This window comes from Suricata suricatta, chromosome 1 (genome assembly GCF_006229205.1).
Source record: "Suricata suricatta isolate VVHF042 chromosome 1, meerkat_22Aug2017_6uvM2_HiC, whole genome shotgun sequence".
Lineage (NCBI taxonomy): Eukaryota > Metazoa > Chordata > Mammalia > Carnivora > Herpestidae > Suricata > Suricata suricatta.
In genome coordinates, this window is record NC_043700.1 from 59,482,665 (window position 1) to 59,505,371 (window position 22,707).

The 22,707-nt window shown below is 40.1% G+C and overlaps 2 protein-coding genes across 3 annotated transcripts in view; both read right to left on the minus strand.

The window, feature by feature from the left end:
• Positions 1–227: 227 nt before the first annotated feature.
• MSMO1 (methylsterol monooxygenase 1) lies at positions 228–13,922 on the minus strand. The gene is made up of 6 exons (XM_029939168.1): positions 13,837–13,922; positions 9,342–9,621; positions 5,376–5,524; positions 3,983–4,109; positions 2,441–2,595; positions 228–1,345 (listed from the first exon to the last, which is right to left on the minus strand). The coding sequence occupies exons 2-6, from the start codon at positions 9,594–9,596 to the stop codon at positions 1,150–1,152; spliced, it is 882 nt and encodes a 293-aa protein (XP_029795028.1). The 5' UTR covers positions 9,597–9,621; positions 13,837–13,922; the 3' UTR covers positions 228–1,149.
• A 4,025-nt stretch (positions 13,923–17,947) lies between these two features.
• KLHL2 (kelch like family member 2) overlaps positions 17,948–22,707 on the minus strand; it is a 97,373-nt gene continuing 92,613 nt past the window's right edge. For both annotated transcript variants that reach the window (XM_029939187.1, XM_029939178.1), the window contains 4 exons: positions 21,751–21,879; positions 20,999–21,139; positions 20,192–20,335; positions 17,948–19,077 (listed from right to left, as the gene is read on the minus strand). In XM_029939187.1, the coding sequence (XP_029795047.1) occupies positions 19,049–19,077; positions 20,192–20,335; positions 20,999–21,139; positions 21,751–21,879 (443 nt within the window). In that variant the 3' untranslated portion in view covers positions 17,948–19,048. The remainder of the gene's footprint in view (positions 19,078–20,191; positions 20,336–20,998; positions 21,140–21,750; positions 21,880–22,707) is intronic.

A 22,707-nucleotide genomic window follows, 5' to 3' on the forward strand; every position in this document is an offset into this window, starting at 1 on the left:
GATAGAATTATCAACTCTTGAGTTGGAATCTAGGTATGAGATTAAATCAGCTCTTTTGGAGTTTAGCTCTATTCTTCTGCCTGCACAGAAAACAGACATCTTCAAAGCAGAGAAAAGAGTTCTCTCAATATCCTCCACCTTATTAGCTCAATGGGATTGCCCACAACCATAGCCTTATAAATACGTCGTGAAACTGCCAAAAAAGTTCAGCAAATGAGGCACTTAAAGAAGTAGAATTATTCCTTTTATTGTAAAACTTAATAATTTAATGGTTTCTGTACTTTTCCTTATAAGCATAAAAAATGACAACTGATGCTCAAAATTGGAAACCAGATAATCAGACCAAAAAAATCACATTTATTTTAATAGTTGAAAGTGCAAATACAGCAAGTCAGTCCACAATGTTCCAAGATACAATTACTTGATCTACAAAAATGAGAGGGTAAACAGGAGAAATAAAGCTCAATTCTTTTAAAAATTCAAGTAACCCGAAAACCTTTAGACTAAAATATTCCACTTATAATTCAGAAATGCCTTCATTAATGGATACCAGAAGTATTCTGCAATCCAAAAGGATTTCTCAAAGAGAGAGCGTCACCCCACACGGGTCAGCGGAGGAGGCCAAGAGCGGAGGTCCTGGGTGCGGGCTCTTCCGGGCTCGCCAGCCTCCCTCACGCTGTCACCTGATGTGGTCCAACCCACGACACTCTGATGTTTAGGCAAATTCTAAAATATGTGTGAAGTTCATTATGAGGCCAACACCCTGCTAAGAGTTTCTGAAATGGCCACCATAGATTTAAAAGATTTTAAAGACCAATTTCCACCTCAGGACTATGGTGTTATGGGGGAAAGACATAGATTATTAATACTTCTTCCATTACTTCAAATCTTTCCATAAGGTTAGCAACGTGGCCTTTGAAACTTCCTCATGAAAACCGTCTTTCAGTATCTATTTACTTATTTCTACACACACAGAACTATGTAGAGTAGAAAAAGTTCCCAGTAGGAAGATAATTAAAGTTCGTTAATGGTCCTTGTACCACTTGGCAGCCAAGACGCATGTTTATTTCTGCTCCGCAGAAGCAATGTTAGCTACTCGCTTCGATTCAGGAAAGTGTATCTTCAGGAAGGTTTAGATGAGATATTTATTTACTCAGTCTTTTTTGCAGCCTTCTTCATCTTTTCAGTGTAGGCAATATATTGAGAGTCTGTTCCAAAAATCCTATCCCACCACGTAAATGTTGAAGCGTAGTTTCCGATGAAGTTCATGTGGTGGAAATCATGATGGCGAGAGCCAGCGTAGAAAGGGATCAGATGTAAAGGGTTGAAAGGAATGTCATAACCGCTGAAATAAAAATGATAAGGATTATGAAGGAAATAAATATCCTTCAGATAACTGACATTTTCATTGATTGTCATCGGCCTGTTAACTGATTCAAGTAACATTCTATGTCACCTAAGTCACTTTATTTCTGACAGGTTTACAAAAGACAAAAGCTCACAGAAAAAGGGTACATATTCTAGAAACCATTTTAAGAAATTAAAATAAAAACCTTGATAGATCTTTGGGACTTAATTTCATATATCGTGGGATCAAAGAGAGGGGTTATAGTTATGAATCTTTACACATAGACTTTCAAGAATTATTTTTCTTTGTTTCAGGGGAGTTTTTTCACCGTTTGTAATGCCCATAAAAGTATGTGTCCTTTAGGAAAAGTTAAAGGAAAGGACCTATCGGAGACTCCTGGGTGGCTCAGTCGGTTAAGTGTCCGACTTTTTATTTCGGCTCAGGTCATGATCTCATGCTTCATGAGATTGAGCCACGCAACGGGTTCTGTGCTGACAGCATGGAGCCTGCTTGGAATTCTTTCTCTCTCAAAATAAAAAAAATATTCTAAAAAATCAAAACATAATGTAACAAACAAGGCTAACATGACCCAAGAGGTAATGAGACATGTAACCTAACAAAAATGGGTGAAGGACAGGGTTGTTCAAAGACGACAGAACACAGAGATCGGTGAGCACACCCAGATGCACAGCCTCGCAAGTCCCTGAAGAAATGCAAATCACTTCACTGAAAACTCTTCTGTTCTCTTAAGGACACAGAGTAAAAAGACTGCGTCTACCTAGCGTGGTGGCGGGTGCACGCTCCTCCTGGGAAGGTAAACAGGGGCACTTTTGGAAGGCAGTTTGGCAGCATCAACCAAAGTTTTATTTCACTTGACCGAGTGATACATGAATATATTCTAACTGTAAAAATGACAACTGCCGAAGACAGGAATATACAAAAATGTCTATCCAATGATTATGTTCTCTTGTTTTAAGTAAAAATACCAAAACTAATTTGTCCTACTCATCTGCTTAGAGAGAGAATCTTAGGACCATGAAAACAAAGATATATTTTATGATACCTTATATCTGAATAGAAACCATAGCTCACCTATGGACATCGATAGTTTCCAACAGACGAAAGGCTACCCATACCCAAAGAAGAATGACATGATCAGTTAAAAGCAGGATTCCAATAAAAAATCCAGTGCCGAGAATCAGCGTTTCCAAGGGATGTGCATATTCAGCTTCCATTCCAAATGGAGCCTAAAAGAAGTAGAGAAGAATGACTCAGTGTGTGGTGACTGTTAATCTTCTACGTCAGCTTAGCTAGGCTGCAGCACCGAAGGTTTGACTGGCCAAACACCAGTCTGGATACCACTGTGAAAGCGCTTTTTTGATATGCCTAACATTTAAATGAGGAGACTTAGAGTAAAGGAGATTATTCTCATTCTCCATAATGCAAGTGCTCTTTATCCAATCAGTTGAAGGCCTTAAAAGCAAAGACTGAGGTTTCTCGAGGAAGAAAGCCTTCTCAAGACTGACATCGAGAAACCCTGCTCATGTTTCCGCCTTGTGGTCTGTCCTACACATTTCAGACTCACCAGGCCCCACAGTCACATGAGCCAATTTTCTAAAATCAGTCTGTGTGTGTGCATCTCCTATTGATTTTGCTTCTCTGGGGAACCATGAGTAATACATATATTCTAATTTATTTATGCACATAGTTTTATAAAATTATATTGTTTCTTTATGTAATGATAATCTAGCTGAAGATACATAAGCAATAGCAGTCATTCTCAATAAAAAGATCTTTTTGTGGGGCACGTGGGTGGCTCAGTCAGTTAAGTGTCCATCTCTTGATTTCAGCTCAGGTCATGACTTCACAGTTCATGAGTTTGAGCCACCCACTGGGCTCTGTGCTGACAGTGCGTGGCCTGCTTGGGATTCTCTCTCCCTTTCTTCTTGCCCCTCCCCTGCTCGTTCATGCTCCCAGGTGCATGCTCTTTCTCTCTCAAAGGTAAGTAAAACAAAGCAAACATCTTTTTTGTTTCTACCAAACGTCAAAAGGTCTAAAGATATCCTCAATAAAAACTTAATAACTGCCTTTAATGGTTTTAGATAAAAACATTAAACAACTTAAACTCTAATTTTGGTTTATGCATTTGAATTTGTTTTGCCCAGAAAGGCACACTTGATTTAGCATCCCATGGAATCAAGATCAGTGTGGGACACACAGACATAACCAGTTTGACCAAGTACATGAAAGCAGTTCTGATCAACTCAGTTTCTGTGGGGGTCAGAATGAGGTGGAGATGTGTCAATCAAACAAGTGAGTAATTGTTTTAGAAGTTTAAAGATGAAGGTTCATGGTTTGGGGATCCAATGTAAATGACCTTACGAGGGCCTTTATTAATCTGCCATGTATGACCTGTGACACGACAGTGCTCTGGCCTCAAAGATGAGAGACTGAACTATTTCATATACCAGTTTTCTTGGGAATTTACAGAACTGGTTGTATGTGTGCATGTGTGGGTATGTGTGTTTTACGGTCTTAACATGTTTATGCCAAAGAAAAGGAAATAAAAACATCACTGACAATTTTTTAAAACCTCAGATTTAAGACAAAGTATTAAAAATAACTCTAACATACCTGAAACTCATGATGCACTTTATGAATGTGTTTGTACAGTCTTTTGTGATGTAAGAGCCTGTGCAGGAAATAGTGCCAGGTGTCCTCAATCATCGCACAGCCCAAGCATCTGACCAGCAGCATATGCCTTTAAGATGAGAATACTGTAATGAGTATAAAATAACGTACTTACGCAATGAGGATAAAATAACGTACTTTTATTTGGGAATACATGAAACCAAATACCCACTAACCACCTACCTTCCTAACTGGATACACTGATCAACAAATTCTCAAAATTGCTACCACGACAATGTGGCTATAGAATACCATCTCAGAAGGGGTAAAGAGGTTGACTGCTGTAGCAATTCTAATTCACTTTTTAAAAATGCACATGTGAGACGCCTGGGTAGCTCAGTCAGTTAAGCGTCCGGTTTCAGCTCAAGTCATGATCTTGCGGTTCGTGGGTTCGAGCCCCATGTCAGGTTCTGTGCTGACAGCTCAGAGCCTGAAGCCTGCTTCAGATTCTGTGTCTCCCTCCTTCTCTGGCCCTCCCCTGCTCACGCTGTCTCTCAAAAATAAATTTAAAAAAATTTTTTTAAATGCACATGTATACGGGCGCCTGTCTGGTTCAGCAGGTAGAACATGTGACTCTTGATCTCCGGGTTGTGAGTCTGAGCCCCATATTGAGCCCACATAGAGGCTACTTAAAAAAAAAAAAACAAACCTGAAATAAATTTCACATGTATAAAATCAGAGTTAAACAAAATCCAAAACTTCTAGAAAAGGAGTAATACTGACGAAGGACTTAATCTGAGATTATTAAAAGTTAAAATCATCACTTTTTTTCCACCAAAGAGAGGGACATAAGTGCAATGGGCAAAAAAAATTTATATACAAATGATCACATACACAACAACTCTTAAACATATATTACAAAGAAAAAGTATACACCCAGATATCGACATGTCTATATTTGGGAACGTCAGGAGCAAACAGCTAAACATAAGTGTTATCTGAACACAAATACTTGTGCTCAGATTATATGTGTGTGTCTATAAGGATACAACTTTTATAACTCTCACAATTATTCTTTTCTTTTTATTCATTTTGGACTTAAAATGTAAGTTTTTCTTGGTTGAAGCCTATGGATCTGTACACACTCATATAAAAGGTGCTACTGAAACCTCTGATGTAAGAAATCACTTCCCAATAAAATATTACATTAAAATATAGAAAGACCAAAAAATTGGGAACATTTGAAGTTTCTACTGTTTATTTTTCTATACTTTATTTACTTCTACAGTTTAGAACAAACAGTAACCAAATGAAGAAAAAAAGATCAAGATTAACGATATTTTAACTAGATAATAAACCATGACTGAGTATCAAAATCAAATCTTTATCTACATACCATCTTGGCATTCTTTCCCAATCATAAGGAATATTAAAATACTCTGTAAAATAGTAAGTCCCACAAATCAAAGGAAGCTGGATACAAAAGTGATTAAAGAGAAGCGTTTTAAAACATTTCCACTGGCGTTCCAATGTTTCTGACTTATCCTAGGGAGAAAAATCACAATATTTAGTATTATGTATCAGTAACTAGACCTGAAAATCAGAGTGAATTCTATTTCTGTAATGTTTCTATGTGACGTTAATTCTACGTTATTTAATTAATCTTATATTACAGTGACTATGTTACAATAAGCAAGAGCCAGGAATCAAAGTACTCTCCCCTTCTAAAAGTCTTGACAACCATGATCACGAGTTCAAACAGGTGAGGAAACTGTTCCCAGAAAAACCCAGGCATAAAGGTCACAAATAAACTGAAAAAACCCCACACCGTGCTGTTCGCACTCTTGGGTCTCGGCTGCCCCCAGAGCCCTCCCTTCTGGTGGCAGGAATTTCAGGGAAGAGATGTGTCATGCTGAGGTCACAGGCGGGTCCTCCCTGCTGCTGCACAGACCACAATGGGAAACCCGGATGACAGAGTTGAAGTGATGCCTCCAGCCATTCAGCGGGACTCAGAAATAAATGTATTTCCAAAATAAGTGGACTTTTGTCACATCCAATGAAGATTTATAACTCTCTGAGCTGGAAGAACTTCAGAAACGAGCCCAGTGGCTCCCAAAGAATGAAGAGCTACTGCCCACAGATGATGATGTTCAGAGATGAAAGTCAAAACGAGAAAAGTGAGATCAATGTAGTAACAATGTTCAAAAAAACCTCACCAGGATATCGACTTGCTAAGCAAGCCATATTTTTTTTAAAATCTAAATTTATTCGATTTAAGGGGCTCCAGTTAGATAAGAAAAGGTGCTTCTGGTTTCACAAAAAGATGGTGATAATATAGAGTAGGTTTTGCTTTGCTTTGAATGTCATTACTGAAAAATCCAGACAGCTGCCAGTCAAACATTAACTAAACCATAACATCCCACGTACAAAAACTACTGGCCAGCAGCAGAAGCCCAAAGAGGTCAGCTACCTCGCCCAGGATCACGTGGGCAGTGACCTGAACCAGGACTTCCTAAAATCTAGGTCTCCAGTTCTGGTCTTAAAATTCTCTTTTTTGTTGTTCTTAAAATTATTTATCTTCCCTAACAAAAAAAGAAAAGACATTCAACTGGCAACCAATCTAGAGTCAGCCTCCAATCTCAGGGCCACCTTACTAGCTAACCAGGTCTGAGAGGCGCGCATGCTCACAACTCCGTTTCCTCAACAATAAAATGAAGGGATTAGATAATTATTAATTGGCTATCTCTACTCTGAGATTATCTGACCTCACTACTCCAAACCTCCACTCTGTGACTGGGGACAAAATAAATTAAAGAGCTTGGCTTGGGCAAATTTTCCCTCAAAAATTCCGTTTAACAAACTTTAAATATCCTAGCTTGAATCTGATACCCTAATTTAGCTGCAGAAATTAATGCACAAATCAGTCAACTATAAAATCACTTGGTTAGGGGCACCTGGGTGGCTCAGTCGTTTGGATGTCCAACTTCGGCTCAGTTGGTTCGTGGGTTTGAGCCAACTGTCTGTGCTGACAGCTCAGAGCCTGGAGCCTGCTTCAGATTCTGTGTCTCCCTCTCTGTCTGCTCCTCCCTTGCTCATGCTAGCTCTCAAAACTAAATAAATGTTAAAAACTTTTTAAAAATCACTTGGTTAAAGTGTACATAAATTAGTTTAAAAGATAATGAACAACGGGGTTCCTGGGTAGCTCAGGGGGTGAGCCTGCTGGGAGTTCTCTCTCTCCTCGCTCTGGCCTTCCCCTTGCTTGCTCGCTCTCAAAATAAACAAACATTAAAAGAAAAAAGGATACTGAATAATCAAAACCTCCCACCTAGTGGAACATCAGGGTTTACCGTATTTTACACTTTATGTGTAACTTCATCCTAATATGAAGGAACACCATTATTAGGACAATCGAATGTTTTCAGTGTATGAATCCCTGAGGAAAGCCGCTAGAGAACCACGAAGCCGTGTGACTTTCTGTGAATCCTCCTCTCACCGGCAGGCTCGCGCACCAACGGGCTCGCGGTCCGTGCTGTCCTCACTGCCGGCAGCTTCTCCCTGTGCCCCCAAGGGTCTCAGGGCCTCTGCCTCCACAGTGCATAAACCTGTAATTAACCGCACTGATTCTGTTGCTTGTTTTTAAATCCTATTTTGTGCAAACTTGGGCTGATTTACCATCACTGTTCATTTTAGTGTCAAACAAGCTCAAAGCAGGGATTTCAATGGTTATGAAACTCAAAGGAAGACAAGACAGTGTGAGGCCATACTACTCGGCCTTCCCATTTCTGTGTAAAGACAGACAATTCCTTGTACTGTCTTCTGCCACCTTTTATTTTAACGTCATTCATAAAGTGCTGACTGAAAAAGGTCTTCCTCTCTCTGGAAGAGTGACCACCTCCGACCAGCGAGTCAACTGCAGAAGGCAGGACAGGGACATTTTGGCCTGGCCAGACATACCAGGAATCAGCCCTATAAACAAATCAAGGGGAGACACGCTTTGGTCAGAATCACCCCAAACATGCATGAGGACTCAAGACATCCAAACGGAACTCTGCCTTTCAAAGTGGGTCCTGTTACAAAAAGTATTTTGGAACTTCGGTCCTTAAGTTAGGGTAAGAGGATACTCCCCTTTGGGCGGGTCCCTTTTCACTTCTTGTCCCTTCTCTCTGTCCTTCCCTCCTTGGGCTCAGAGTCTAGTCGCCTGGTGGCCTGCAGGATCCCCAGGCAGGATCAATGACAGCCCTTGCGTGAGCATGTAAACTGAAACTCACTGGGCGAGACCCTGGGGCTCACAGACCGATGGGAGAATGTGCGCGCTGCCTGCCACCCGACGGGCACCTGGTAAGCGCAGAGTAGTCTCCACACATGAACACTCTCAAAGGTTCTACCAAGACCACATGCCCTTGAGTTTTAGTGTGGCACGGCTTTTTAGAAAAGTACACAGCAAGCATTAGAAACCATCAGGGGTTGGCCCAGTGCTGATTAAACATCTCTGATAAGCTAGTCCAGATTCTTTGCCGGGACCCCTGACACAGTCTAGCTGCCACACTGGCAGAGCTCAGCATTCTCCCTGTGATTGAAACTGAGAAGAGGCATTGTGTATCTCGATGCGTGGTCATGCACGGTGGGACCGCAAGTGCACTGAAACAAACACCCAGAAACTAGGAGCCGCAGGACTTCCTCATTTGGGTGACACGAATGCTGTCCAACCATCACCGTATTACTTAAGGAAAAAACAAGACTTTTAAGAACCCCAATCAAGATCTTAGGGTATTAACATACACTTAGCAGCTGAGACCTCAGGGGTAGGAGTGAATTGCAAATTATCTACAAATGCCCATAACTTTCCTTTCCAGGTAGTTTAAAGATTAAAATTTCTAAGCCCAAATTAGACAAAATGCCACATCTAATGAAAGCACATTTCACAAAATATTCTTGAAACATTAGCAATAATGATCCAGGTCTCTGCTGTCCAATGTGATAGAACTGGAAATGGGTGGCTGTTGAACAGTTTAGATATGGCTAAATTGAGATGCGCTAAATTGAATGTAAAAATACAGTCAATTTCAAAGTCTTATTGTGAGAATAAGAACAAAAAATATTAACTACCTTTAGATTCTAATTACTTGTTAAAATGACAATAGTTTAGACTTAATGTGTTAAAGGAAGTACAACACTAAAGTTAATTTCCTTATTTCTTCATACCGTTTTATGTATTCTATCAGAAAACATAAAATTAGGTATGTTCCTTCATCAACTTTCCATTGGGCAGCCCTGATCTGGAGTCTCTCAAAACCAAGTCAGATTTCCTTGTAAAATATTCAGCATAAATGACAACATTCCATTGCAAGTCTGTCACACTCACCTTCTGAATTTTGTACTTGTTCATGTAAGGTATAAACTGAAACAAAAATCCAGGCACACAGAACAAGAAATAAAGGGCCTCATGAACTATCAAGGACCCCCATGTTGCAATCTGGAACTTTGTATAATTATTCAACATATAGTTCCAAGCATTTTTAAATGGTTCTTGTAGAGGGTTCTCAGGTAAAAGTGAATCTACATACTCCACAGCCAAGGACGCTGAACTAAAGATGCTGATGCTTTCATTTGTTGCCATTTTTCAAATCTCTGCAGAAAGAATTCTGTAAAAATAAATACACAAATAAAGAAATAAACCAAACAGTGAAACTCCAGCAAAGTAAATTTTAAGATGCATCTTCTGATAATTTTAAAAACAACAAATGCTAAGGAAATACCAATCCTCAAATCCTAAACGTGTGATTAAAAAGTCAACTACTGGATCACCATGTCCATTTGCAGATGCTGATTTAAAAGTTAACTTTCAAGAGCAGGATCAAAAAGAACACTGGACAAAGAATTTCAAAGTATCTTTACAGAAACTTTTCAGTGTGGTGTCCTTGGAAAAACTTGTAATTTCAATGAACAATAATGGAGTTCGAGTGTCACTTACAAGCAAGAAAACCTATAAAGAAATCATCTGCCAAATAAGACTACATAAAAACTGAATACTTCTGACTAAGGAATAAATAATTATAAGGAAAGCCAAAGATCAAATGACAAACTGGAAAAAATATTTCCAACACTTATGACAAAAGGCTGCCGTTTGTTTTAGAAAAAGGCTAAAAACACAATAGAAAAATGACAAAGGCCATTCCCAAGGGGTTCATCGAAAAATAAATACAAATGTTCACTAAACAAATATGCAGCTCAGTTCGACTCAAAGAACTACACCCTAAACCAAAAATCTTCAAAAGTTTCGATGTGCTCAGGAGCCAATATTGGTAACGTTAACACTCCGGTGAAACAGGCATCATTATTAGTAGGTCTTTGAAGAAAAATTCACAATATTGTCGCAATTCGAAATAAATATACCCTTTGACCCAGCAATCTTCTCACTCAGGTGTACAATGACAGTCACACGAAGACTGAAGGAAGCATTGCTTATAGCAGCAAAAACAAAGAAAAAAGAAAAACAACATAAATAAGTCCATCAGCAAGAAAGGAATTAAATAAACCCTAAGTCCTTTCATAGGCACTTATACAGCCACTTAAAAAAAACAAGGAAAATGTGTATGTTCTACACAGAAAGAAGTCTAAGGTACAATGTTAAAGGAAACAGCAAGTTGCAGAGTTAATACCCAAAACAAGAGTCCCTGCTTTGTGTTTCTGTGAAAAGGTTAAGCATCTATCTGCACGCACTCACACACACACACACACACACACACACACACACACACACACACACAGAATGTATGGAAGGGTATCCAGGGAACAATTTAGAGTGGTGACCTTTAGGGGAAGAGATCAACAGGTAAAAGACGCACACTCTTGTCCATGAGCACACGTGGCGGGGAGGGGGGGGCAGTGAGGGAGGAGAGGAGAAAAATTCTATGTTCCATTTTATACCTTTTTACAATTATAATTTTCTCATGAATCTACTTTACCTATATAATAAATAAGCATAACAGGTCACCAAATCAAAAAAGAAAAACTTATAAAGAATGTCACTTTCCTAAAAACATTCACTGTTGTTTCTAATTTGCAAATTATGATGGATAACTTTAAAATTAAGCCTCAGAAGCACTTTTTAAAAAATGTTTATTTATTTTTTAGAGAGAGACAGAGTAAGAGTGGAGAAAGGGCAGACAGAGAGGGCAACACAGAATCTGAAGCAGTCTCCAGGCTCTGAGTTGTCAGCACAGAGCCTGACGCGGGGCTTGAACTCATGAGCCATGAGATCATGACCTGAGCCAAAGTCGGATGCTTAACCGACTGAGCCACCCAGGTGCCCCAGAAGCTCACTCTCTCTCTCTCTCTCTTTTTTTAAAACACTTATTTACCTTTGAGACAGAGAGACAGAGCTTGAGTAGGCTAGGGGCAGAGAGAGAGGGAGACACAGAATCCAAGGTAGACTCCAGGCTCTGAGCTGTCAGCCAAGCCCAATGCAGGGCTTGAACTCACAGGCCACAAGATCATGACCTGAGCCAAAGTTGGCCGCTCAACGGACAGCCACCCACGCATCCCAGAAGCACTATTAATGGTGCCCCACTTCCAACGCTGACCTCTCTCTGTTCCTCACAGAGGATACTGGAAAGTTCAGCCAACTTCCTCAGATCTCTGAATTCATTTTGTATCCTTAGTTCTCTTGTGCTCCTCATTCTCAAATGACTTGTACTATGGAACTACGTTTACATTCCGGCCGGTCTAACCTCGACATTGCTCTTTTCTCACTCACCCTCTTGGAGTGACTGGTGTTATCTTCTTATCCTGCCTTAAGAACGTGTCTGTCACTTATCCTTTCTTACCTTTCATCTTTCCCTCTTCACGGAGTCCATTCCCTCAAGTTGAGAAAACACACTCCGATGTTTTCATACTCCTACTCTCACAAGAAAGTCTTCCTTCCTTGTGAAAAGTCCTCCTAACCTGTATCCCCGCCTTCCTCAAGCCAGTGTCCCACTTCCCTTCTTCTCTGAACCAACCGCTTTTTTCTCTAGGGAGAGATCAACAAAAAGCCTTTCCCTGCTTTGCTCTCACCCACACAACTCACTCAACCACTTGCAATCTAGCTCCACTCACACCAAGGTATCTTCAGTCTCCTAACTCACAAGATAAAAGGAGGGCACATCAGATCCAAAGACTCAACCAGGAGACCAGACAGGATACAGCACTTTCTGATTTAGAATGTCTGTGCCACAGCTTTGGAGAAAGGAAGACTTGAGAATTGAGGTTAGTTTCCCAGTAATGCTTTTCCTTACTCTTCTAACTATTCCAGAGTACCTGGGATGATCTAAACGGTTTTAAAAATATGCTGATACATGGCGCTTGGGTGGCTTGGTGGGTTGAGCATCCGGCTTTGGCTCAGGTCACGATCTCACAGTTCGTGAGTTTGAGACCCACGTTGGGCTCTGTGCTGACAGCTTGGAGCCTGGAACCTACTTCAGATTCTGTATCTCTCTCTCTCTCTCTGCCTCTTCCCTGCTCATGCTCTCTCTCTCAAAAATAAACAAACACTAAAAAAAATTCTTTTAAACATGCTGATATCTATACTCTTTCTATCCCTAGCCCTTTCTCTTAAACTCTAGGTTCTGATTATCTGAAACTACTGGCCATCTTCAATTACACAGTTCAGAGGGCCATCAAACTCAACATGCCCAAAAGTTTTACCAACTCCTCCCTGTAACTCTGCCCAAATATTCTATCCTCTTATTTGCTGGGTCGCACCATCATCTACTGTGTCATCTCTGAAACAATGTTCCCGATCTCTCCTCTGCTGCCTAGGTCAAGCCTTCAAACTGGCACCCAACTTAAAGAGACTTGGTGTAATTAACATTCAGAGTTCACTCTCCCAACACAAGAAAGGAGAGTGGATACATACATCTTTGCCAACTGAACAAAACCAAAAAAAAAAAAAAAAAAAAAAAAAAAAAAACCCGCAGGAATTAAAGAGGAGAGGGGAGGGGGAATAAAGAGGGAGTTTCCCTTTCCTTTGCTTGTGCAACCTGATTGACCGGAAGCCTCCTTCATCCTCAGGGGGGAAAACATCGCTATCTGTGGATTCTCTGGGAAACTGAAGTTTGGCTGAGCACGGTGGGCCAGTGGCTGTCGTTTGGCCCATACACCTTAGCTGAGCCCCGAATGCAGCAAGCAGTTCCCTCATTGGCTGGAGTTGCCCAATCTCTAAGCTCGCCCCCTTTAAACACTGCCTTTAAGGTACAATGGCAGGATCTATCTACACAGCGGAGTTAACCCCCTTCTTTAAGAAAATGTCAAGGGGCTGCATCCCTGAAAGATAAAAAACCAAGGCCCTGAGCGAAGCTTAACAGGCCCTGCCAGGCCTTCCCTCTTTACCTCTCTCATCTCCCACCTTTCCGCTGTATTCTCACACTTCACGTGCAAGGGGCACTGCACTCCCTCGTCGGTAATATCCCCCTTCCAACTCCTATTCATCCTTCAGTGACCTCTCTCAGACACCCTTCCCAGCCCCACTACCTCCACTGCACGTCCGCAAGAGATCTCATCTCCCCAGCAGTGCTTCTGCTCTTTGTAAAACTTTCATCCCTCCTTCACCCCGTGAACCATCTCCTAACATATCCCGTCTTCGGATGGCTGTAAAGTCTTAAAGGGCAGGAAACATGCCCCAGCCTAATTTCATCATTTGAGACTTCACACCGCTTTCATCTGTTCCCCGTGCCTTCCGTCCTCACAGCGGGCACTGGCGCCCTGCGAGTGCGCATCGCATCCACGGCCGACCCCGCTCCCCTCAATACCTCGCAGCAGCTGGTCGGAGCCCGCTCGCTCCCCCTTCCTGGCCTACCGGCCTTCCTCAGCCCCCTCACCTGAACAACGGCACGGGAACTGCGGGCCACCGTCACCCAGACTCCACCAGGTGCTGAGGCTCCGGACCCAACCTTGCCGCCCAGAGGGTGGAGCTAAGAGCGCAAGGCGGCTTCTTTTGGCGTCATTGGCTTGCGAGGTCTCCCACCCCGCCTTCTCAGCGCTGTGATTGGTGCTTGCATTAGCCGGAATCGTGTGACTCGCGTGAACAAATCCTTGGCGGTCCCATCCATTGGCTCCGCGAATGGAGTGAGGATAGTGAGACCGAGGCGTCTAGCCAGTAGCCAGCGTCGCAGCGCGCCTGGAGGCGGGGAAGCGCGAAGACGCGTGACGGCGTGAGGGGGAGGGCACTACTACTACGTGGGAGCCGCCGCGCAGTTGCCGTGGCAACCGAGGTTCATGGGGAGTGCTGACCCCGCCCGCGTAGTCCCGGCAAAAGGGTACCCGGAGGCCCTCCGCGCGACTTCAAGATGTAACTTGTGTAGCAGTCCCTTTGCAAAAACCTGGGAAGAAATAGTATAAATAAGTTTTAACATATGTTTTGACTGTTTTGTGTTTACAGACAACCTTGCCTTCCTCTGATCTCCCTTGGATTTAGATCATTCTTCTTCCTTGTTTCCCCAGCCCCAGTGTCTTTTAATAACCCCCTATATATGGAAGATGGAAAATTTCAAACGCAATATATCTCCTGTGATCATCTAGAGAGTTAATTATGATTATCCCTATTTTGCAAATGAGAAAACACGAAGCTCAGAAAAGTTTAGCAAATGGTTTGATTTGGCAGACGGCTGCTGCCCTGGCGTGTTAAGGCGTCAACCTAGCCAGTAAGGTGTGGCCTGAGACAACGCCCACTTGGTGTACGTGATGTAATTCAGGTGTGCGACAGACAGGGACAGAGGGTTTGATGCACTTGCAACTTGTCAGGAGCCCTAACCTCATCTCCGCCATATCTCAACACAAAAGTACTTGTGTTCAAGGCAATAATAGTAATGTGTACAGATGGTATAGTAACATAGGAATTTAAACTGAACAGGGCCTTCTAAAAATTCGCACAAAGGCACCATATTGGCTAGATGAAGGCACTTGCTATTCTGTAGCTTCTGGGGAAAGGATGCTGTTGTTTCTCTCAGGGCCATGCTCAAACTGTTCCTTCTGCCTGAAGTACTCCGCCCTCTCGTCCCCTTCCCATAGTAAGGGTACTATCTGCGTGAGGAAGTCCACTCTTGGGGGATGGCTCTCAATAGGTTCAGTGACTCTTGACTACCAACTACATTTTCTGGGAAGTATCAGGACAATGAGGTCAAATCAAACGAAAAGAAATTGAATCTGGCCTTTTGTTGGTTGGAACCCTTTAGGACGCTGGTGCAGGCAGGTGAATGGTGTCCTGGAATGGGTGCTGGGGTGTAGCACCCAAATCCCCCTCTTCAGGACTGAAGCAGGCATTTAGCTTCTGTGTTAGGAAGGAGAGCCACCTCTACCCACTGGCACACACCCTTTCCGGGGGGCAACCTGAGTCCAGTGACTGGGTGATGTTGCAGTACCAAAGCCCATCCCCTCACCCTAATTTAGGACTACTTTGCTGGGCCAACCCAGCTCCAGTGCTCCCCCTCGTTTTGGCTGAGGTTGTGGCTGTGACTTACCAGGCTTGCTCAATTAGCAGTGTGCTCTTGGATAACTTCTGAAAGTTTTGTCTGGTACCTCTGTAAAATGAATAGTACAATAATACCTACATCTCATTTGCACAGTATCTGGAATACAGGAAGTGCTCAGTAAAGTGCCTAGTGATCATTTCAAATCATATCTACCACAGTAGATAGCTTTTCTAAATCAGAGCAGGTGTATGTATTGGAGAGTTCAGATTATTATTTTAAATCGTACAGCTGAAAGGAAATACAGATATGGCAGCCCAACTCACTTACTCCCCTACAGTGAAGAAATGGGACCGTCAGAGAACAGCAACAAAAGCGTAATCTAGCAAGGGCCTTCTGTATTTCAATCATATTAACACACTTCATTTCTTTCAAATCCCACAATAACCTTGTGACCAGACACAATTGTTGCCATTTTAGAGAAGACAAAATAAGAGTCAGAGGTTAAGTAGTGTTGTTTAAAGTCACAGCAAGCAGCTGTTGAAGAGGGATATAAATTTAGAGGCTTCTTCTGATTCTTATGCCCATGCGTTTTTCAATACACGTTAGAGTCACGAAGCCAGGGTTGGAACCCCAGTCTTGATTCAAAAGTGTGATTCCACTCTCCCATGAACTCTCCTCTTCAAATGAGGCACTGGCAGCCATATAAGTGAGTAGGAGGCAATCTCAAGATCATATTGAAACAAAGTCAGGCTTAATACGTTGCTGTATATTATGTTACCCTTGTATCTAATAAAATAAGAAGTCTCATGACTCAGGGCGCCTGGACAGCTCAAGCAGTTGAGCATCTGGCTCTTGGTTTCAGCTCAGGTCATGATCTCATGGTTCGTGGGATGGGGCTCTGTGCTGACAGTGCAGAGCCTGCTTGGAATTCTTTCTCCCACTCTCTCTGCTCCTTCCCCTTCTCCCTCCATCTCTCTCTCTCAAAGTAAATAAGCTTATAACTCATCAGCAGCTAAGATTATGAATACCTAGGCCCTTATGCTCTAGGAGATGATAATAAAAACCAGGACTCATATGCCAGAGTCCATAAGGAAGAGGAAGGGAAGTCAAAGTCTCCTAGCAGTATGCACACCATCCACCCGTACCCTCGGCCCCAGTGCATTTGGCCAAGAAGGCATAGATCAAAGCGAAGCAGGCAGTAGAGTTGTTTCCCAGTGCAGATACTCAAATCTAGTCTTGAACTCTGCTCAAACCTGGTGCTGTTTCCTTGGCAGGATTTCTAATATGCCTTTCTGTCTTAAATTCTGACCTTTTTTGTACAAAAATAGGACACACCAGAAAGGCTCTTATGTACCCTTTTAAAAAGAAGGGGGCGTTCCAAACTGGAAAGACAAAGAGGTATGGGGGTACAGGGTATGTCCAATGCCTCTGAAAACAGAGTCATGCATCCACCTACTAACAAAACTTGGCAAAACTACTTTATAGTATAGCTATTAATGCTTCAAAGGAAGTAAAGACAAAGTGGTGTTTGACATGCTAAGTATTTAAGTGTCTGTTACCTTAATAGATTGCATTTTAAGAAAAGCTTAAACATTTATGTTTTAGTAAGTCTTTATTTGATAATTCACAGAAAGTTTCATAGGACATTAGTGTTTCGAAGAGCTCAGGAAAGATAATGACACATCTTCCTTGATGCCCTGTCAGAAACAGCTAATAGTTCTAGGTTCCCTAGATTCTCAACATGTTTGTTGACCATGAATGTGCTTGGAGCCACGCTAATGCAGACATTCACTTTTTCCTAAGGTAAGCAGAGGCTTTTTCTTTTTCTGGTTAGGTTCTTTTTATTTCCATTTATAATTGGAACTCAAGTAAGTATTAAATATGGTTCTATGTTTAAATTCCAGTACTCTCTATTAAACTAAATGGAAATTTTATCATAGGTATAATTCTTCCCTCTTGATTATCAATTGTTCTGGCTAAGCTTCTGTTCATGCTAACCTTTTAAATTCCTCTTCCGAGGCACAGCCACCATATCCCATTACACCTTCTCCGGCCCCTCCCCTCCCCTCCCTGCCCCTCCCCTCCCCTCCCTGCTGCACCCCATCAGGGGGCCACAGCCTCAGCCATCCATCTCACTCCCCGACTCCCATTCCTTCAGTTCCTGTCATTTAGTATCAAAATCACAATTTACTTCTCCATTGCTTTAGAGCAGATATTTTTTCTTTTTCATCATTGCTCTTTGTCTTATTGTTCTAGATTAGGGGACAGAGGAATATAAAACTTTAAATTTCACCAATACTTGGGAGACTTTTCCCTGATGGCTGAGGTAACTTTTTCTTGGATAACAATTTTCAATGACTTCAGTTACTGATAGCAGACTTGCCTTATAGGTTACTTTGGTATCAACTTAAAAATACTGATTTGTGAAGTTACAGAAAATGCAAACTTTAAAAAAGAACAGAAAAATGAAGCGGGCAACTTTCTTAGTATGAAACTAAATAGATACAAATCAAGGACAATGTGAAACAAATAATATACAAACTTTTATTCAAAGATATCCAAGAAAGACATGTTTTGGTCATTTTAAAGTGAGATTAATTGAAGATCTGAGAAAAATTGTATTTGATCAACGCACATGGCTACTCACAGAAAGTTCTCTCTTCTGTTAATAGCAGCTAAATTTATACACACAGAAAAAATTCTTAAGACCATGCAAATTCAGTTGAATTCCATACATTCATTATATTCATCAAAAACCTGCAGTAATATTCATGCCAGAGAGTTACTTTAAGAAAAAAAAAATTAAAAATACACACCAAAACATGACCAAGATTAAACTAAAGAAAATAATAAATAAGCATCATTTCTATTTTATTTAAAAAAGTTTGGCATCACACATAGTCAAGTGTGTTACACCATGTCCATTCCTCAGAAGTGGCATTTTAAAGTGTTAAGCATTGTTAAATATCAAAAAATACAACTCTGTTTTACAATGTAGTACTGGCATAATTCAAAGTACTGTGCCAATTATAAATAGTATAATCAAGTTTCAAACATCTTTTCAAACATATTTAAAGGAAAGCATATAGACACACATTATATGCACACAATTTATTATACTCATGTAATCAAAGATATTTTATAAAAGCAAACCGTTTTATCCCTCACCTAGTTTGTGTACTTACATAGATTTTAATACCTGTTCAAAGATTTTCAGTTCCTGTGTATACAGATTTTCAGGAGAAAGAATAAAGATAAAATTTAATTCTACAAGAACACACATTATTTTATCTTCCTTCACAAAATAATCCATAGTCATTCAAGGTTGGTAAGAAATAGTCTTTAAGAAAGCAACTGTTGTCTAAAGACTACAGAGTAAGTACTGCAGTCAGGTTTCTTATTAACATTCAGTCAGCCGCTGCTCATTGCAGAAAAAGCCTATGCGGTGCTTCTACCAAAAATAATCTTCAGTGTCTGAGGCCTCTCAGGGCAGCCGATCGTAGCTTCTGCTGAGACGTAAAGTGCAGCCACAAGTGGAGAAGTGCTAAGCTCTGAGTCACTTCAGAAATACTTGGTGAAGCCTGTCTCTCTTATATAAATATGCCAGCAATGTCCTTCAGGCTCATAGTGGTTTATCAATAACTGTGACCCCTGAGCAAAGACACGGAGAAATAAAACAGAAGTCACAGGCCACATTCCAGACCTCTGAGAAAGCAGCGAATTCTTTCTTATAAAACCAACAGGGACTGGACAAATCATGGTGGTTCAAGGTCTCTTGCTTAAACTTTATTTAATACTACTATCATTTTAATCTAAATGACAGTTCAATCTCTGTTCCATCTGATTTTCAATCCAGAACTAACCTTTTGTTCTTTGTGGCTATAATTAAGTGAAAATAATTTTATTCAGGAAATATCAAAATCCACCTGACACTTAAAGGGACACAAGAAACTTTTGGGGGTGATGGATATTTTCATTATCTTGATTGTGATGAGGGGCTCAGGGGTATATACACATGTCAAAAGCAATAAAATTCTACATTTTAAATATATGCTATTTATTCTATGTTCTTTATATCTCAATAAAGCTATTAAAAAAATTCACCTAATTTTGAGCCGTGTTATTCCGGAATCCTACTATACATAGTTCTTCTATTGGGTGTTTGGATGACACATAAACAACAGTGATGGTTAATTAGTACAAACTTCTTTTCTCTCCACTATTGGGTTAATATCAGAATGAATATTAGAATTTAAAGCACTATACATACATATCTATCATCAGAATAATATGCAACATACAATTTTAAAGACTCATCATTATATTTATTAAAGATTACCATCATTTCTCTTACTAAGAGAATGGACCAAAAATGGTGATTTTAAGTAAGAAAAATTATTCCACAGTCTCACTACGGTACTATCACACAGCACCCTGCCAGGGGAAATGCTCCTGTGGTCCTATTTCTTGGATACTAGTGGCCATATTTCCTGGATAGCTGAGTAATTAAAGCCTTGCCACAAAGTGAACTCCTCTCTACTGTATATAGATTTTAGCCACATTAAAGTTTATTTTACAGTTCTACACTGTAAAAGTTTGGGATTTTGAATTCAAATGACTATAGAATGACAAAAGAATACCAGTGCTTTATATTTTAAAATCTATACATCCAATACTAATTATTTTGAGAATAAGAACTATACTTTAGAAAATTCTTCTTAAAGCATTCTTAATATAAAACTCAAGATGACTGGGCGATCATTACCTGCGTAACTTCTCCCCGTGCTCATACACGACGACACAACTGTCCATTTATCGGTCGTCGGGTTATAATATTCTACTGACGCCAAGTTACAGGAACCATCATCCCCTCCAACTACATATAACAGACCGTTAACCGCACAAACGCCTTTAAAAAATTATGGAGAGAGAAAAACAATTAATTTTAAAACTTTGGGGAAATAGAAATATCTCTAAATGAGATGAGGTGTTCAAAGACACTTATTTCCTTGTAAAAAGGCAAGAGATGGTGAACATGAAAACAATTCCTTCTGTGTTTCAGAGGTGAACACCACTTCCGAGCTCTTACTCATGCCATTTAGGCAGTAGCTGCTCATACAGGCATTGTTTCAGTCAAACTTCACCATAACCTGACTTTATGAGTCAGAGATAATTTTCATTCTTATTTTATTAAAGAAAAACTAAAGGTCAAAAAGTTCAGTTAACTCTCCCAAAGTCAGCTTCTTAGGGAATCCTGAAGAAAAAACATATTGGTAGAAGATAAAAATGATTTTGAATTCGGAAATTATACTGAATGGTTAGCTATTTCATCTCCTGTAGAAGGAGAAAACAGTAATACTTATTTATTACTAGAATAATTCTTTTTTTCTGGAAAGTTTCAAAACATCTAGAAAAGCATATATAAAAAAAGATCACCTCTAATTCTGTACTACTTAGAAATAATGACCAGTGAAATCTGATCTCTACTCTGGCATAATAAATTTACAGCAATACTAGTAAAACTCTAAATACAAATCAATATACATTTCGCAGTTGTAAGCCAGACAGATACCTGCATTTCTTCTGCACATGTTCATATCTGCAACCTGCCTCCATGTATTGTTGGCGGGATCATACACTTCAACACTTTTTCGTACTAAAGGACCATCATGACCCCCTACAGCATACAGTAAATTGTTTAACACGCCAACACCTATAAAACACAAAGAACCAAACTAGAGCAAAGCAAAAGGGACAAAAAATTTAGAACATACTAGGGTTTATACAAATGACTTGTAAAAGTAAGTCAATATTAAAGCATACAATCTAAGAAATGAATATGAATAGAATTGACAAATGAGAATCCCAATAAGAACTATTATTCTAAAAGAGGGATGGCAAATAGAATAAAAATTAAAAAAAAAAAAACCACAGAGAGGCAAGTCCTTTAACATAATCCTTTCTAAAAGAACTTTCATGGTATAAGCAAACTGGCATTAAAGCACAAAATCTATAAGAAATGTTTATGAAGAGACTTCATTATTAAGTTTAAGAAGCACTCAAAAACTAAAAGAAATGCCAAATAATATAAATAATTAAATGAAACAGAAAAGAAGCCTTTAATATAGCACTGAAGAACTTTACAAAGTGATATTTAAGTATGGCTACCACCACTACCTGCATAATTCAAAAGACATTTGACAGTGGCATTAACATCAGTATATATATTTTCTGATGGCATAAAGAGATGCTGATGAATCACTTCACTTAAAACTCTTTTCCATCATTTCTGTGCTTCAATCGCTACAGGAGTTTCTTACGTACCAGCTCCACTCCGTCTGGTGCTCATTTCTGCTATATAGGTCCACTCATTCGTGGTAGCATTATAGCATTCTACGGTGCTAAGACACTGGCGTGACGCTCCATCATACCCTCCTACAGCGTAGAGCAAACCTAAACACGGAACCACAAAGAAAGCCAAATTCATAAAAAGCTATTTTTTCAAGTCATAAAGTATTTTCCTCCACAGTAGCAGTTTCCCCTTTGTTACTCATTTTTGTAAATTATGAGATCTTGCCTAATGGTGATAGTGGGGTGACCAAACCACATTATGCAGATCATATATGATGACACGAATTTAACATTTTCATCAATAAATCTGACTATTAAACAGAAAGTACACTCATTACGTCTTTGGAGAACATCATTTGGTAAGTGAACAACATCCTGGAAAACAGAATTAAATATAGTCGTCTTAGTAACTTGAGAAAACAATTAAATCAAGAATCAGTACCAATATGCAATAGAATATTATTTGGCAATAAAAAGAAATGAGGTACTAGTAAATGTTACAGCGTAGATGAACCTTGAAAACATTATGCTGAATCAAAGAAAGCAGTCACCAAAGACCACATACTATATGACTTCATTAATATGACATGTCCAAAAATGGGAACTTTATCTAGAGACAGAAAGTAGAGTAGTGGCTGCCGAGATCTCTGGGGGATGGAGTGACAGCTCAGGGGAGTGAGGCTGCTTCCCAGGTTAATAAAGATGTTCTAAAGTGAACCGTAGTGATGGATGCACACTGAACTGTATACTTTAGATGGGTGAAGTGTTTGGTATATGAGTTATATCACAATAAAGCTGTTTAAAAATAAAAACAAACTTAGTGCAAAGAATTATACCCACAATGGGAGGGAGTGAGAACCCACAGATCTGCCCAAGCAAATAAAATAAAAATCACACCAACACCAAAAAAACAATACTTATAGTCTTCCT